Source organism: Schistocerca piceifrons, chromosome 2, assembly GCF_021461385.2.
Source record: "Schistocerca piceifrons isolate TAMUIC-IGC-003096 chromosome 2, iqSchPice1.1, whole genome shotgun sequence".
NCBI classification, from domain to species: domain Eukaryota; kingdom Metazoa; phylum Arthropoda; class Insecta; order Orthoptera; family Acrididae; genus Schistocerca; species Schistocerca piceifrons.
In genome coordinates this window covers 43410356-43427319 of record NC_060139.1, presented here as the reverse complement: position 1 = coordinate 43427319, position 16964 = coordinate 43410356, and the positions used below count along the sequence as shown (strand labels likewise).

Sequence of the window (16964 nt, the reverse complement as noted above, 5' to 3'; positions counted from 1 at the left end):
AGAAGGATGTAGGTTACAGTAATTACTTGGAGATGAAGAAGCTTGAGCAGGATAGAGTAGCAGGGAGGGCTGCATCAAACCAGTCTCTGGACTGTAGACCATAACGACACACTGCTTGTAACATGAGTCATATGTAGACGCCATTTTGATGCTGCACTATGGCTTTCCATCTGCCAGAATGATTTGAAACTTCACCAGTGCACAGAACAAACATCAAATGTGAAGCACCAACAAGGATGCTTGTCTATGTATATTAATATCTTCTTTAAAAAATGTGGGTCAAACCTCTTATCTTAGACACTGTAGCTACAAAAAGGCAGACCTTGTTGACAGTGTTAATACAGAGACAAAGATTAGCAGTCACATCATTATGGCAACCACAGTTACGAAAGTTAATAATTCAGTCAAGAAACTATGAGAGTGTGTCTACTAAATAGGGCAGATACGTAGTTGTTAGCATCTCATGTAAACATTGTTAGCATCTCATGTAAACAGTGAACTGACATCTCTCAATTCCAGTAACATAGATGTAGAGGAACTATGGCCAAAGTTTAAGCAAATTGTATATCGTAGTCTTGAGAGTTACATGCGCAGTAAGTGGATAAAGAATGTGAAAGACCCACCATAGTTTAATGACAACATTTGGAAGATGCCGATGAAGCAAAGACTGTTGCACTCTCGGTTTAAAAGAGAGTACACAAATGACAACAAGCAAAGGTTGGTGGATATTCATGTATTCAAGAGTAGCTTCACATATCTGTAAAAATGAAGTACTAACAAAATGTCAGTTTGGTTTCCAGAAAGGTTTTTCAACAGAAAATGCCATATATGCTTTCACCAGTCAAATTTTGAATGATCTGAATAACCGAACACCACCCATTGGGATTTTTTGTGATCTCTCAAAGGCTTTTGATTGTGTAAATCATGAAATTCTGCTAGACAAGCTCAAGTATTGTGGCATGAGTGGGACAGTGCACAAATGGTTTAATTCGTACCTAACTGGAAGAGTGCAGAAAGTTGAAATAAGTAGTTCTCGTAACACGCAAAGATCAGCACATTCCTCAAACTGGGGAACTATCAAGAATGGGGTTCCACAGGGGTCAGTCTTGGGTCCTTTGTTGTTCTTATTATATATTAATGACTTGCCATTCTATATTCATGAAGAGGCAAAGTTAGTTCTCTTTGCTGATGATACAAGTATAGTAATCACACCTGAGAAACAAGAATTAACTGATGAAATTGTCAATACTGTCTTTCAGAAAATTACTAAGTGGTTCCTTGTAAACGGACTCTCACTGAATTTTGATAAGACACAGTACATACAGTTCCGTACAGTGAATGGTATGACGCCATTAATAAATATAGACCTTAATCAGAAGCATATAGCTAAGGTAGAATATTCCAAATTTTTAGGTATGTCCATTGATGAGAGATTAAATTGGAAGAAACACATTGATGATCTGCTGAAACGTTTGAGTTCAGCTACTTATGCAATAAGGGTCATTGCAAATTTTGGTGATAAACATCTTAGTAAATTAGCTTACTACGCCTATTTTCACTCATTGCTTTCATATGGCATCATATTTTGGGGTAATTCATCACTGAGGAATAAAGTATTTATTGCACAAAAGCGTGTAATCAGAATAATAGCTGGAGTCCACCCAAGATCATCCTGCAGACATTTATTTAAGGATCTAGGGATATTCACAGTAGCTTCTCAGTATATATACTCTCTTATGAAATTTGTTATTAACAACCAAACCCAATTCAAAAGTAATAGCAGTGTGCATAACTACAATACCAGGAGAAAGGACGATCTTCACTATTCAAGATTAAATCTAACTTTGGCACAGAAAGGGGTGAATTATACTGGCACTAAAGTCTTTGGTCACTTACCAAATAGTATCAAAAGTCTGACAGATAACCAACAAGTATTTAAGAAGAAATTAAAAGAATTTCTGAATGACAACTCCTTCTACTCCTTAGAGGAATTTTTAGATATAAATTAAGAAAAAAAAATATTAAAAAAATAAAAAATAAAAAATAAAGAAAAACAAAAAACACAAAAAATAAAGTTGTTATATTAACTTAAGTATGTTGTTAAATTAACCTAATTATGTCATGTATTGGAAAATTCGACTCGTTCCACATCATTACGAAATATCGTATTCATGATCCATGGAACTAGTATTAATCTAATCTAATCTAATCTAATCATGCATCTATGAAAAGATCTATGTGCAAAGCATATGACTACCACCGTAACACCTTAGCAAAAATCTGAAAGAAAACCCGAGAAAATTCTGATCCTATGTAAGACTGCTAAGAAGGCTTGCATTTAGTACCTTGTTGACCAGTCTGGTGTGGCAGCTGAAGATAGCAAAACAAAAGCTGAATTTTTAAATTTCAGTTTCAGATATCACTCACACAGGAGAATCAAATAAACATACTGTCATTCGACCATCGAACAAACTCCCATAAGGATGACTTAGTAATGAGCATCCCTGGCATAGAGAAACAACTAAAAGATTTGAAAGCAAAAAAATCACCAGGTCCAGATGGAGACCCAATTTGGTTTTACAAAGAGTACTCTATGGCATTGGATCCTTACCTATATTGCATTTATCTTGAATCTCTCATCCACCATAAAGTCCCAAGTGACTGGAAAAAAGTGCAGGTGACTCCAGTATTTATGAAGGTTAGAAGAATGGATCCACAAAATTACAGTCCAATCTTGCTAGTTACAGTTTTCTATAGAATCCTTAAACATACTCTCACTTTGAATATAATAAACTTTCTTGAGACTGATAAGCTTATATCCACACATCAGCACGGTTTCAGATATCATCGCTCATATGAAACTCTGCTTCCCCTTTTCTCACATATATAGGGTGGTCCATTGATAGTGACCAGGCCAAATATCTCACGAAATAAGCATCAAACGAAAAAACTACAAAGAACGAAACTCGTCTAGCTTGAAGGGGGAAACCAGATGGCTCTATAGTTGGCTCGCTAGATGGCACTGTTATAGGTCAAATGGATATCAACTGCATTTTTCTAAAATGTGGAACCCCATTTTTATTACATATTCATGTAGTACGTAAAGAAATATGAATGTTTTAGTTGGACCACTTTTTTCACTTTGTGATAGATGGCGCTGTAATAGTCACAAACATATAAGTACATGGTATCATGTAACATTCCGCCAGTGTGGACAGTATTTGCTTTGTGATACATTACCCATGTTAAAATGGACCGTTTACCAATTGCGGAAAGGGTTGATATTGTGTTGATGTATGGCTATTGTGATCAAAATGCCCAACGGGCGTGTGCTATGTATGGTGCTCCGTATCCTGGATGACATCATCCAAGTGTCCAGACCGTTCTCCGGGTAGTTAAGTTATTTAAGGAAACAGGAAGTGTTCAGCCACATGTGAAACATCAGCCACGGCCTGAAACGAATGATGATGCCCAAGTAGGTGTTTTAGCTGCTGTCGCGGCTAATCTGCACATCAGTAGCAGACAAATTGCATGAGAATAGGGAATCTCAAAACTTTCGGTGTTGAGAGTGCTACATCAACTTCGATTTCACCCGTACTATATTTCTATGCACCAGGAATTGCATGGAGAGGACATCATGTACAGTTCTGCCACTGGGCACAAGAGAAATTACGGGAAGATGACAGATTTTTTTGAACATGTTCTATTTAATGACGAAGCGTCATTCACCAACAGCAGTAACGTAAACCAGCATAATATGCACTATTGGGCAACAGAAAATCCATGATGGTTGCGACAAGTGGAACATCAATGACCTTGGCAGGTTAATGTATGGTGCGGCATTATGGGAGGAAAGATAATTGGCCCCCATTTTATCAATGGCAATCTAAATGGTGCTATGTATGCTGATTTCCTACGTAATGTTCTAGTGATGTTACTACAAGACGTTTCACTGCATGACAGAATGGCGATGTACTTCCAACATGATGAATGTCCAGCACGTAGCTCGCGTGCGGTTGAAGTGGTATTGAATATCATATTTCATGACAGGTGGATTGGTCATCGAAGCACCATACCATGGCCCACACATTCACCGAATCTGATGTCCCCGGATTTCTTTCTGTGGGGAAAGTTGAAAGATATTTGCTATTGTGATCCACCAACAACGCCTGACAACATGCGTCAGCGCATTGTCAATGCATGTGCGAACATTATGGAAGGCAAACTACTCGCTGTTGAGAGGAATGTCATTACACGTATTGCCAAATGCATGGAGGTTGATGGACATCATTTTGAGCATTTATTGCACTAATGTGGTATTTACAGGTAATCACGCTGTAACATCTTGCATTCTCAGAAATGATAAGTTCACAAAGGTACATGTATCACATTGGAACAACCAAAATAAAATGTTCAAACGTACCTACGTTCATTATTTTAATTTAAAAAACCTACCTGTTACCCATTGTTCGTCTAAAATTGTGAGCCATATGTTTGTGACTATTACAGTGCCATCTATCACAAAGCGAAAAAATTGGTGCAACTAAACCATTCATATTTCTTTACGTACTACATGAATATGTAATAAAAAATGGGCGTTCCTATTTTAAAAAACGCAGTTGATATCCATTTGACCTATGGCAGCACCATCTAGCAGGCCAACCATAGTGCCATCATTTCCCCCTCCAAGTTAGACAAGTTTCATTCTTTGTAGTTTATTCGTTTGACCCTTATTTCGTGAGTTATTTGGCCTGGTCACGATCAATGGACCACCCTGTATACTGCGAACAATGGATGAAGAGCAACTGGCTGATTCCATGTTTCTAAATTTCTGGAAAGCATTTGACATGGTGCCCCACAGCAGGCTGCTAATGAAGGTATGATAGTATTGGTTAAGTTCACAGGTATGAGAGTAGCTCGAAGGCTTCTGAAGTTGTAGAGCCCAGTATGTTGGCCTCGACAGTGAGTGTTCTTCAGTGACAAGGGTATCATCGGGACTGCCCCAGGAAGTGTGATGTTGTTGTTGTGGTCTTCAGTCCTAAGACTGGTTTGATGCAGCTCTCCATGCTACTCTATCCTGTGCAAGCTTTTTCATCTCCCAGTACCTACTGCAACCTACATCCTTCTGAATCTGCTTAGCGTATTCATCTCTTGGTCTCCCTCTACGATTTTTACCCTCCACGCTGCCCTCCAATACTAAATTGGTGATCCCCTGATGCCTCAGAACATGTCCTACCAACCGATCCCTTCTTCTGGTCAAGTTGTGCCACAAACTTCTCTTCTCCCCAATCCTATTCAATACTTCCTCATTAGTTATGTGATCTACCCATCTAATCTTCAGCATTCTTCTGTAGCACCACATTTCGAAAGCTTCTATTCTCTTCTTGTCCAAACTATTTATCGTCCATGTTTCACTTCCATACATGGCTACACTCCATACGAATACTTTCAGAAATGACTTCCTGACACTTAAATCAATACTGGATGTTAACAATTTTCTCTTCTTCAGAAACGCTTTCCTTGCCATTGCCAGCCTACATTTTATATCCTCTCTACTTCGACCATCATCAGTTATTTTGCTCCCCAAATAGCAAAACTCCTTTACTACTTTAAGTGCCTCATTTCCTAATCTAATTCCCTCAGCATCACCCAACTTAATTAGACTACATTCCATTATCCTTGTTTTGCTTTTGTTGATGTTCATCTTATATCCTCCTTTCAAGACACTGTCCAATCCATTCAACTGCTCTTCCAAGTCCTTTGCTGTCTCTGACAGAATTACAATGTCATCGGCGAACCTCAAAGTTTTTATTTCTTCTCCATGAAGTGTGATAGGACCACTGTTGTTCTCCATAAACGAAAATGATTTGGTGGACAGAGTGGAGGGTCATCTGCAGTTGTTTGCAGATGATGCTATCATGTACAGTAAGGTGTCAAAGTTGAGTCACTGTAAAAGGATATAAGATGATATAGACAAAATTTCTAGTTCATGCAATGAACAGCAGCTAGTTCTAAATGTGAAAAAATGAAAGTTAATGTAGATCACCATGAAGAACAAATCTGTATTGTTTGGATCCAGTATTACTAGTGTCCTGCTTGGCACAGTCAAGTCTTTTAAATATCTGGGTGTAAAATAGCAGAGTAACATGAAGTGAAACGAGCATGTGAGAACTATGGTAGGGAAAGTGAATCGTCAACTTTGGTTTATTGGGAGTATTTTAGGAGAAAGTGGTTCACCTGTAAAGGAGACCACATATAGGACACTGGTGCGACCTATTCTTGAGTACTGCTCAAGTGTTCGTGATACGTACCAGGTCAAATCAAAGGAAGACATCAAAGCTTTTCAGAGGCAGGCTGATTGATTTGTTACCAGTAGGTTGAACAACACACAGGTGTTATGAAGATGCTTCAGAAACTCAAATGGGAATCCTTGGAGGAAAGGTGACTTCTTTTCAAGAAACATTATTGAGAAAATTTAGAGAACCAACATCTGAATCTGACTGTCCAAAGATGTTACTGCTGCCATCATACACTGCAGCTAAGGACCACAGACATAAGATTTGTGAAACTGGGGCTCATATGGAGGAATATAGATAGTCATTTTCCCCCTCACTCTATTTATGAGTGGAACCCATAAGGAAATGACTTTAGTGAGTCATGCACTGTACAGTGGCTTGCGGAGTATCTACGTAGATGTAGATGTAGGTGTAGGTGTAGGTGTAGATATAGATATAGACAGAAATATTAATTAACTAAAACCATAAAAAAAGCAAATGTAATTAGATTTTTAAAAAATGATTGCCAATTCTTGCATAAGAAATTAACTTTAAGCCATAAAGAGTTCAATGCTTTACATGACAAAATTCATACAACGTAAATTCTTTCACATATTAATAAGGCAATCAATCAAGCAAACATAACATCTGAAAATTCAAAAACCTTAAGAAAAATTGCAACTTACTCTCTTCACTAATACTCCTCCTAGTTTTCTGACTGGAAGTGTTACCAAATTGTGTAGTAGGAGGCTGGAACTCAGAGCCAAACCTTCTGTTTGGTTGTTTGGTTGGTGATTCAGGTAGTCCATTTGGTGGTGTTTCTGGCTTTCTGTAGGAATGAAAAATCCACTTTAGCTACGAACAATGCGACACAGCAGTAACAGTTATTGAAAAAGCATATATCTTATGATAATATACAGAAATATGTAGATTTTGTAAATTTATGACTTTTCAACAATGAGAATTACAACAGAATACACTTCATATTAGTTGCCAAACAATGGAAAATCCAGGATGAAATGTAGCAATATTATGAAACGGAAAGTTGCTACTCACCATGTAGCGGAGGTGCTGAGTCACAGATATGCACAACCAAAAGAATGTCACAAATAAATAAAGCTTTTGGCCTTTAAGGGGCCTTTGTCAACAATAGACATAGACATAGACATACACAAAACACAGAAACAGCTCTCTCTCTCTCTCTCTCTCTCTCTCTCTCTCTCTCTCTCACACACACACACACACACACACACACACACACACACACACACACACACACGCACGCACGCACGCAAGCGCCCGCGCGCGCCCGCACACACACACACACACACACACACACACACACACACACACACACACACTTGGAAAGCTTTATTTATTTGTGCCTATCTGCAACTCAGCATCTCCACTATACGGTGAGTAGCAACTTTCCTCTTCATAATATTGTAATATTAGTTGTATGTGTTTTATATTTAGATGCCAGTCTAAGATGAACAGCCATTTAGAAAAATTAATATGATGTTTCCCTTTAACACCTCATTTGAAAACAGATCGGCAAATAATTTTGGATTGTTTATTCACCAGGAATCTTCAATAACAAATAAAACTAACTGAGTCCTGTTTATAGCAAAGTATTTCATTTGAAAATCAACTTCAGGGCTACAGGGCTTTGGTTTGACACATCAGTTATCTTCCCTGAAGTACTGCAGAGTGTATACCAAGCCAACATTGTGTAAGTCCTATTTTAACATTCCTGTTCAAATGTTCATTATGTTGCGTTATAACTAAATTGCTTATAAGTTATGTAGTGTATTCTCCATTTTTAATGACAGTATGAGGGAAGACAACTACTCACTGCACAGTAGATTATTTATTTTGCCTGAAATGATTTAGGAAAACCACAGAAAACCTAAATCAGGTGAGTAATTGTCTTTATTCATTCCATTATTTGTATTCCATCACTGATTTTCAAACGCTATAGTGCCTTCCTCTATTTCATATATTTCTATGCACTATTGTTATGGCAACTGTACTATTCATTCACTCAGTCATTCCTTAATTATGATCTGACAATCACATAATCCAAGAGATTCTACTGGAATTTGGCACAAACCAAGGTATAAACAAACATGGTGAAGCAGCAATTAGGAACTGAATTACTAACTGCTATCAACTATTTATGTTTACTTGAGCTAAATTTAACACAGTAAAATTAACAAGAAACTTTTGCTTTGAAAAAGGTTGTAGCTTCCTTAATTACACTATGTAGTTGCTGCTGATCTACTTCTAGCTTATTATGAATAGGACCACAGTGCTTTTCCTCACCGAACAACAGTTCTCTTTGAACACTTATTACTATTCTCACTACATGATTTGGAGCACTGTACGTTTTCATCAAATGATGTGTGCTGTGTGTGTGTGTGTGTGTGTGTGTGTGTGTGTGTGTGTGTGTGTGTGTTTGTATTTTGTTGGTGTCCAACAGCGAGGCAATCAGTGCCCTTACACTTATCAAAAGAAATTAATGTGGAGATAAACTAAGATTGTTGTACACTCATGCACTTGAAATGACCATACAGTCACACTATCCCACATGCTCCAAAACCAATTAGGAGAGAAAGTAACTATACATGAAATTAAAACACAGAAATCGAAACACAGAAGAGCTAAGAGAAAATGCAGAGTAATGTGACTGGCTGACCCTTACAAAAAACTTGGGTGAGCCAGTCACAATGTTGACACACTAAACACATCTCCCTAGAATCTTGTTAAAAATGTTGGACAATTTACAAAACTTTAAACACATTCTTTGGAACATTGCTTAAAATAGAAGGCAGATCTGTCAGCAAACCCACCATAGTCTGCTAGTCGGCAAATAATAATGCAGTGCAATAAATTGTAGTTGTGATGGGGCTGTGGTTTATGTGAAGACAAGTAAGAAGGACCTTATCCCATCGACATGGCTGAAAAGAAGTACGTCACGGCCAAGTTGTGGGCTTTACTACATAGAGCTTCTTGTAAGTCACTTCCAGCCACTTGTCTTCCCCTGGACACATGACCTTGTACCCCAACAGCAAGGTGACAGTATGCAGGGAGATGGCACGCTGAAGTACCCACAGATCATGACATGCCTTCTTGGCTGCTTGATCTGCCCTTTCATTCCCCGCAATTCCCATGTGCCCAGGGACCCAACATTGTAGTTGGAGTATGGCATCCTGGATATTCTGGATGACTTTATCCGCTGGGTACAAACTTGGAGAGAGTAAAGGATGCTCAGAGAATTTGAACAGACAAGAAATTTAGCACCGAAAGAATGTTGCATCTGCTCCAGTGCCTGCAAGATCACATGTAATTCTGTGTCAAAGATGGTAAATTCCTGAGGCAGTACTACCTTGAGGGCGTGATCTGGAAAAATGACAGAGTAACCAACAGAGTCTCCCTGCTTAGACCCATCCATAAAGACAGCTACATAGTTGCAGTGTACATATAAAATGTCTGTAAATATTGAACTAAAAACAGAAGCAGGAATACAATCTCTCCTGTACTGCACTAAATCTAAAATGACACTGGGTCTCTGTAGTAACCAGGGCAGCAGGTGGTTAAAACCCTGGATTTAGGGTTGTACTTGCTCCACACTGAATGACTCCAGCGCACACTGCACACGGATCCCAAATGGCTGTGTGGCTTGGGGACAGTTGAAGAAAAGGTGTTCCAGAGGCAGATGAGCAACAGTACGGTGTGTGGGTGGAGTCGGAGCTGCAAGGAACTTACATGCCTGATGCAGCATGAGGAGCTGCTGCCAGATGGTAAGTGGCAGTTCCTTGACATCAGCATAGAGGCAGGGTATGGGGTTGGTCTTATAAGCACCCGGGGCCAGCTGAATCCCCTCATGGTGGATAGGCTCAATGATTGACGGTCTTGCTGATCCATACACCATGTAGCCACAGGCTTGCTATGAACACACCAAAGCTCTATAAAACTGGAGCACATGTGCCCATCTGCTCCCCAAGACCTGCGGCTAAAGCACTTTAAGATACTCAGTGTCTTGAGGGTTCTGGCTTTCAGGTCTCTTGGGTGAAGCAATAATGGCAATTTTGAGTAAAAAATGTGGCTCAGAAACAGCACTGAGTCTCTAAAATGTCCAAGTCAGGCAAATTAAAAGAAACAATGAGAATTATTAAAAGAAACATACACACTTATCTGCAGAAAACTGAAAACCCATCTTTGCAACCCACTTCCCTAACCTCTGCACTGTAAATTGCAACTGACTGCTTGCTGTTGCAACACTGTAGGAGGAACAGAAAACAGCAAAACCATCCACAAATAAGGAGCAGTGTACAGGAGTCCTTACCATAGACGTGATATCATTTACAGCCATGGCAAACAGGGTAACACTTAAAACACTGCCTTGAGGGACACCTTTCTCCAGCTCAAAACAATCTGACAGCGAGGTGCCAACTCAGGTCCGGAAAAACTGTTAAGACCGTATGAAGAGAGGGAGGTGGCTACGAAAGACCCATTGATACAGTTGTGCAAGAATACGGTGTCTCCATGTATTATAATACGCCTTATTGATGTCGAAGAATATACCAGTACAATGATGGTTGAGTAGGAAAGACTGCTGAATAGCTGTTTCTAGCAGGGTCAAGTTGTCGATAGTGGACCGAAATCTCTGGAATCCACACTGAGAGCAGTTAAGGAGTTGTCTGGTCTTTAACAACCCGACCAAAAGACTTAACCATTTGCTCCAGAAGACAGTTAACCATTTGCTCCAGGGCCTTTCCTACACAGCTTCTTAAGGTGATACCCCTGTAACTACTGGGAGATGTTTGGTCCTTTCCCAGTTTCAGGAGAGGTACCAGAACTGCCTCCCTTCTTGAGTTGGAGAGGTTACCTTTCTACAATATAAGATAAAAATGTTTGAGGTAGATTTCTCTGACAGTGCTGATTCGAGCTACCACATGGAGAAAGGATACCTACATCACCTGAAGTTTTTGCAAAATGTTCAGGCAGTGTCTGAGCAATGTCTATGGGCTTCATTTGGAGACACCCCTGTTTCAGCATTGCTGCTATTGGTGAAAGACTACCTTTACTGGAAATCCTCCTGATGGCTTCCAATACTTTTGTAGAACAAGTGGAACCTTAATGGAGTCTAGGAACGCTTACCATGACCGTTTTTTGCTCACCTTAATGATGTGCCGAGCCTTGGCTCTAGCGACTCGAAAGGCAGTGCGGTTGTCTGCTGTCAGGCAGTATTTACACCATTGAAGAGCCACACATCTGACCCAGATGGCTGAACAGCACTCTTCTGTGCACCAAAGTACAGGCCACCTCCTAAAGGACTGAAAGGCTGTGGTAGAGAGAAGTCAGCGGCATGATCAATCATAGCCGTGATGTTGTCCACCCATTTCTGGATGCTGTCATGGTGTTCAAACACAGTCAACTGGCTGAAAAGGGTCCAGTTAGCCCTGCCAGTCATCCATGTCGGTGGCTTCTGTTCCAGCAATGCACCATCCAGCAGGTGACTGCAGATTGGGAAGTTGTCACTGGACTGAAGGTCATCAATGACCTCCCATGAACAGAGTCAGCAAGGGCTGGAGAGCAGAGAGATACGTCAATGGCCGAGAATGACCCAGTAGCAGCATAAAAATGTGTGGGAGTACCAGTGTTTAGGATGCACAGCTCTTGAGATGTCAGGAGGCTCTCCAAAACCTGACCCCGAGGGAAAGTAGAGGTCAAGGCCTACACGAAATGAGCACTGAAGTCTCCCAGGAGGAGAAATGGTCGAGGGAGTTGTTCCACAAGATCTGTGAAAGCCTCAGAGCCTACTGCATCCAGAAGAGATAAATACAGAGAGCAAACCATAAGCCACCCAAGTGCATGAATTTCAACTGCTACTGCTTGCAGGTCAGGGGGAGAGCAGAAGAGTGGTGCACATTAGTGACAAACACTGCAACCCCTCCCTTTGCTCTTTTCCGCAATAGGTCATTCTTGTACAAAAGCGTATGCCCCCTAGCACGGGGATGTCTGCATTTTTAAAATTCATTTCTTGTGAACACAAGCACAAGGCATGTGCCTGTTTTAGAAGTTTCAGTTCCTCCAAATGAGTCCTTAACCCGTTCATGTTCCACAGAAGTATAGGAGTCGTGCCACTAGTGTGGTTTTAATGTACCTCCACCTTTGCATGGGGGAGGTGAAGCACTTGTAGAGTGAGAGCAAGTGGAGGGGCTGCCTGGATCAGAGGCATCTAACTCCATGACATCCTCCTCATCAGTCACATATGCCAGAGTGATTTCTGATGATGTGGTGCCCAGGACAGCTTATGACCTGAACATTGGATCCTTTCCCTGCGCCCTGTCCCATTGAGGATGAGGGGTAAAGGGATGCTGAGGGGCACTGTTTGATATGTACCTTTTATGTATTTATTATCGTTTTTTGCATATAGTCACCAACTGGTGACTTTTGACATGTCATACCATTTTTATACAATTTTTGTACAAACAGTAGGAATTTGCAATTCACATGTATAAGAAGCCTCTTACGGGTGACATACTTGGCAATGTATGGTACAGTACTTCATAATGCAACATACACTTGTTACATAGCATAGGTATTTGAATTTACAGCATCTTGTTGCAAAAATAATATATTTCAAGATTTTAAACATGGCTGCAGCAGCAACTGTTAAAATTCTTCACAATAAAGGATGGCAGCCAAAAACAGTTGCAGGATAGAATTTTTTTTATTGAAATTCTTGACCAAGGTTTCGGTACATATAAATATACCTTCATCAGAAGTAAAACTTCTAAAATTACATCATGCACTGGAGAATAATAAAACAATTATGTCAAAAGGCGTCGTCAGTAATTAAAATATCATCTCCATTTGTACAACATGTGTAATGGGCACAGGATCAAAGCGAACAGTTTAACAATGTTACTTCGCCTATGAACTGTTGAGACACACAGTTGAGACACACAAGCTTGTGTCTGTGTCTGTATGTGTGGATGGATATGTGCGTGTGTACGAGTGTATACCTGTCCTTTTTTCCCCCTAAGGTAAGTCTTTCCGCTCCCGGGATTGGAATGACTCCTTACCCTCTCCCTTAAAACCCACTTCCTTTCGTCTTCCCCTCTCCTTCCCTCTTTCCTGATGAGGCAACAGTTTGTTGCGAAAGCTTGAATTTTGTGTGTATGTTTGTGTTTGTTTGTGTGTCTATCGACCTGCCAGCGCTTTTGTTCGGTAAGTCACCTCATCTTTGTTTTTATATATAAATTTTTCCCACGTGGAATGTTTCCTTCCATTATATTAAGTATCTTTTGGATATAACACGGTTCATGGCTGGAAGCTACTCTCCCAGTTTGCAGAATGCATTGTTAAAGATTAATACAGATCCAAATATTCATTGCAAGATCACAGTGTATCATTAAAAACAGTCACTGAGTAAACTCTTGGACATGCAATTTAGGAAAAAGGCAATATATTTTCTGACTAGTGACGGATGCTAAATCATCTGCAATACACTTTCCCATTTTTTAGCAAACAGATCTTGCAATTTTATAATCATCTGCAGACTGAAAACAGATTCCAGTAGCCTCTCTTTTATCAGATTAAGTAATTAGAACTACATTTATCTATTGTTGTAGTGGTACATAGCAACACATTTCATTTTCCTTTCACTAGACTGATGAAAGATATGCATGTAAAAAAACACGACTTTAATCATTAGTAGTGTAAAGAGCATACACTGTACCCAGTTTGTTGGACTCTATGTGCAGATGTGAGAAAGAAAAATGTGGGCACAGCACAGAAACTGACAATGGATAGGTAATTTGAACTGGACGGCGAGGGGTCACTTCCACTTTGCAGTTGTGCCTTGGGGGTGCTGTGAAACCAGAGAAGAAAGAGGCCTGATGGCAGTGGTTGAGTACTAAAGAAAAGTGAATGTTGTTATATAGACACTCTGCCATGCTATCGCACATGAAGTATGAACTTATGGTTTTGGTCAAGCATTGAAGCATAATATATGAACATGTTGTCTGGAAAACTTTGTTAATTAGCAGTTTTTGTGGGTTGAAACCTTATTTGAATGTATGTAGGAGAATTATGGAAACCATGCTTTGTGATTTTGAAGTGAGTTGTTTAAATGTAGAAACTATCTTGTAGCCCTCGCCCCTCTGCAATCAGAAAAGAAGTCAGCAATCAAACATGTGGCACTGCATAGCAGAACCACAACATTGAGAGAAAGCAAGATGTTGACTGGGAAATTTGGAAAAGTAGGTAACTTATTACAGAGAACAAGTAAAGACTTGGCATCTCGCAATGAATCGATCATATAAAAATCAACCCACAACAAGAAAAATACCTCTTTGTTAACTGGCTTTTTAAAAATTACAATTAAAAATATACATTTCTAATTAACTGAACAGTGAAGTGAGGTTCTTTTCAATGTGAACATTTGGATACAACAGTTAAGGATACTGAATTATACTGTCCAGTTTGCCAAAATACGATATTATTTTTCAATAACACTGCTGTAACTATGACATCGAGTATAGATTTAAGTGTCAGGAAGTCGTTTCTGAAAGTATTTGTATGGAGTGTAGCCATGTATGGAAGTGAAACATGCACGATAAATAGTTTGGACAAGAAAAGAATAGAAGCTTTTAAAATGTGGTGCTACAGAAGAATGCTGAAGATTAGATGGGTAGATCACATAACTAATGAGGAGGTATTGAATAGAATTGGGGAGAAGAGGAGTTTGTGGCACAACTTGACAAGAAGATGGGACCGGTTGGTAGGACATGTTCTGAGGCATCAAGGGATCACAAATTTAGCATTGGAGGGCAGCATGGAGGGTAAAAATCGTAGAGGGAGACCAAGAGATGAATACACTAAACAGATTCAGAAGGATGTAGGTTGAAGTAAGTACTGGGAGATGAAGAAGCTTGCACAGGGTAGAGTAGCATGGAGAGCTGCATCAAACCAGTCTCAGGACTGAAGACAACAACAACAACAACTATGACTGCTAATTACTCTGAAACTAAATGAGATTAGAAGCTGGTAACATATTTTTGACAATAGCTGTGTAAATGCTACCATCCTTCACACAGCTTTTTTTATCTACTTATCAGTAAGCTAACCATCAGGTATATGTTTACATACGAATGAAGTTTGAAATTACTGGTATTTGTAATTAATGCGGTTTGTAGGTAATGTAGTAACACCAATGAATTCTAACTAAAAGAGTGAATTTAATGGATAATAAAGTTAAGTTGGATAAGCCCATAAGTTAATATTAGAGATTTTGGATAATGTGCTCATGCCAAATAAATAATATTGAAAGCTGTAACAGGAGTAAAAAAACTACAAGGTTTGTTACAAAGGGAAGACTCAATCCTTGCAACAAAGCTGTTATTAATACTGCAACAGTTCCATTCACTGTTTATGGTCAACACAATGAAAAACATCGCCGAGGTTACAGAGTAAACCGGAAAGATTTTTTTTTTCCAGGTCCACCAGGTTTCCAAGCATGGTACCATTAATAGGGACCCATTTACATAATGTAACTGACAGGCAGTTAAAAGTTATGAAGTGAAAAATGAGAAGTATGTAATATCAGAAAGTACTCCCCCCCCCCCCAACAGAAATTATTTGCCTTCAGAGATATCCTGATGTGAATAAATAGATAAACTTGATTTTAATACTGATACCTGAACGCAGTAATTTCTGTAGCACTTCTGGTTAAGCAGTCCAATAAGGACTCAGTGTTGTGTACTTTCAGTGCAGTTGTATTTTCAGTTAATAGTACAAGATGCAGTCGGCAGTTATCATGACTGTTCAGTAAGTTAAGGCATGTTCAGGCAAAAGAATATTTAGTTAGTTATTATATGAAGTCTGTAATATGTGGTTTCACAATGTGGTTCTATTTAACCCTTGAGCAGGCACGCCAACTTGTGTAACAAGTGGGAGCACAGTATACTTTGTACACATTAAAGAGTAGCTGCCTATGTGTTAACAAGGGAAAAAAATCACAGTTTAATCTTAGTTTAATGAAACAACAACAAAAAATGTATTATGTGTGGTAAATCACTGTTCAATGGAACAATAATAAAATACACATTCATCGTATCACTCTGTCACTGTGTTCAAGTATTACCCAACAGTGAAACTGTCTCAATGCGGGATCATGTTGTTATCTCAGAATCTGGATCATTTTCTTGCATGGATCATAAACTTTTTTCTCACTCGTCTTGCTGCTTATTTTGTGTAACTGTGGCTAGCATGGATGTATGACAACACAACTTTTCACTGCACTCGCTAAAGCAATGATGAAGGAATAGGCATGCAACTGTAAAACAACAGAATAGTACAAGACAATATTATTTGTAGCTCGAACACTGTTCGAGCAAAAATACACTGGGAGAAGTTGAACAATCACAATATGATTTGTGATTAGTGCACTTTATACACAAAAGTGCCCACTCAAGGGTTAACTGAATCTGTGCTTAATTGTGAAATCCTACTTTGTGTCAAAGCAAAATTCAGTTGAGAAAACTGATAAATTATGTGACGGAATTACTGGCCAGGAGATTAAAAGTACAGTTCCACCAATAGACATATGTGAAAGCGAAAGGGACACACTACCTAGCTTTGAGAACTAACAGATCCTTCATTGGGCATGAGCGAGGT

The 16964-nt window shown here is 39.3% G+C and overlaps 1 protein-coding gene across 1 annotated transcript in view; it reads right to left on the bottom strand.

Annotated features, from left to right (window-relative positions):
- The window catches only part of LOC124775135 (serine protease snake-like), a 264861-nt gene that overhangs the window by 102534 nt on the left and 145363 nt on the right, over positions 1-16964 (bottom strand). The window contains exon 3 of the mRNA XM_047249975.1: positions 6962-7104. Within this exon, the coding sequence (XP_047105931.1) occupies positions 6962-7104 (143 nt within the window). The remainder of the gene's footprint in view (positions 1-6961; positions 7105-16964) is intronic.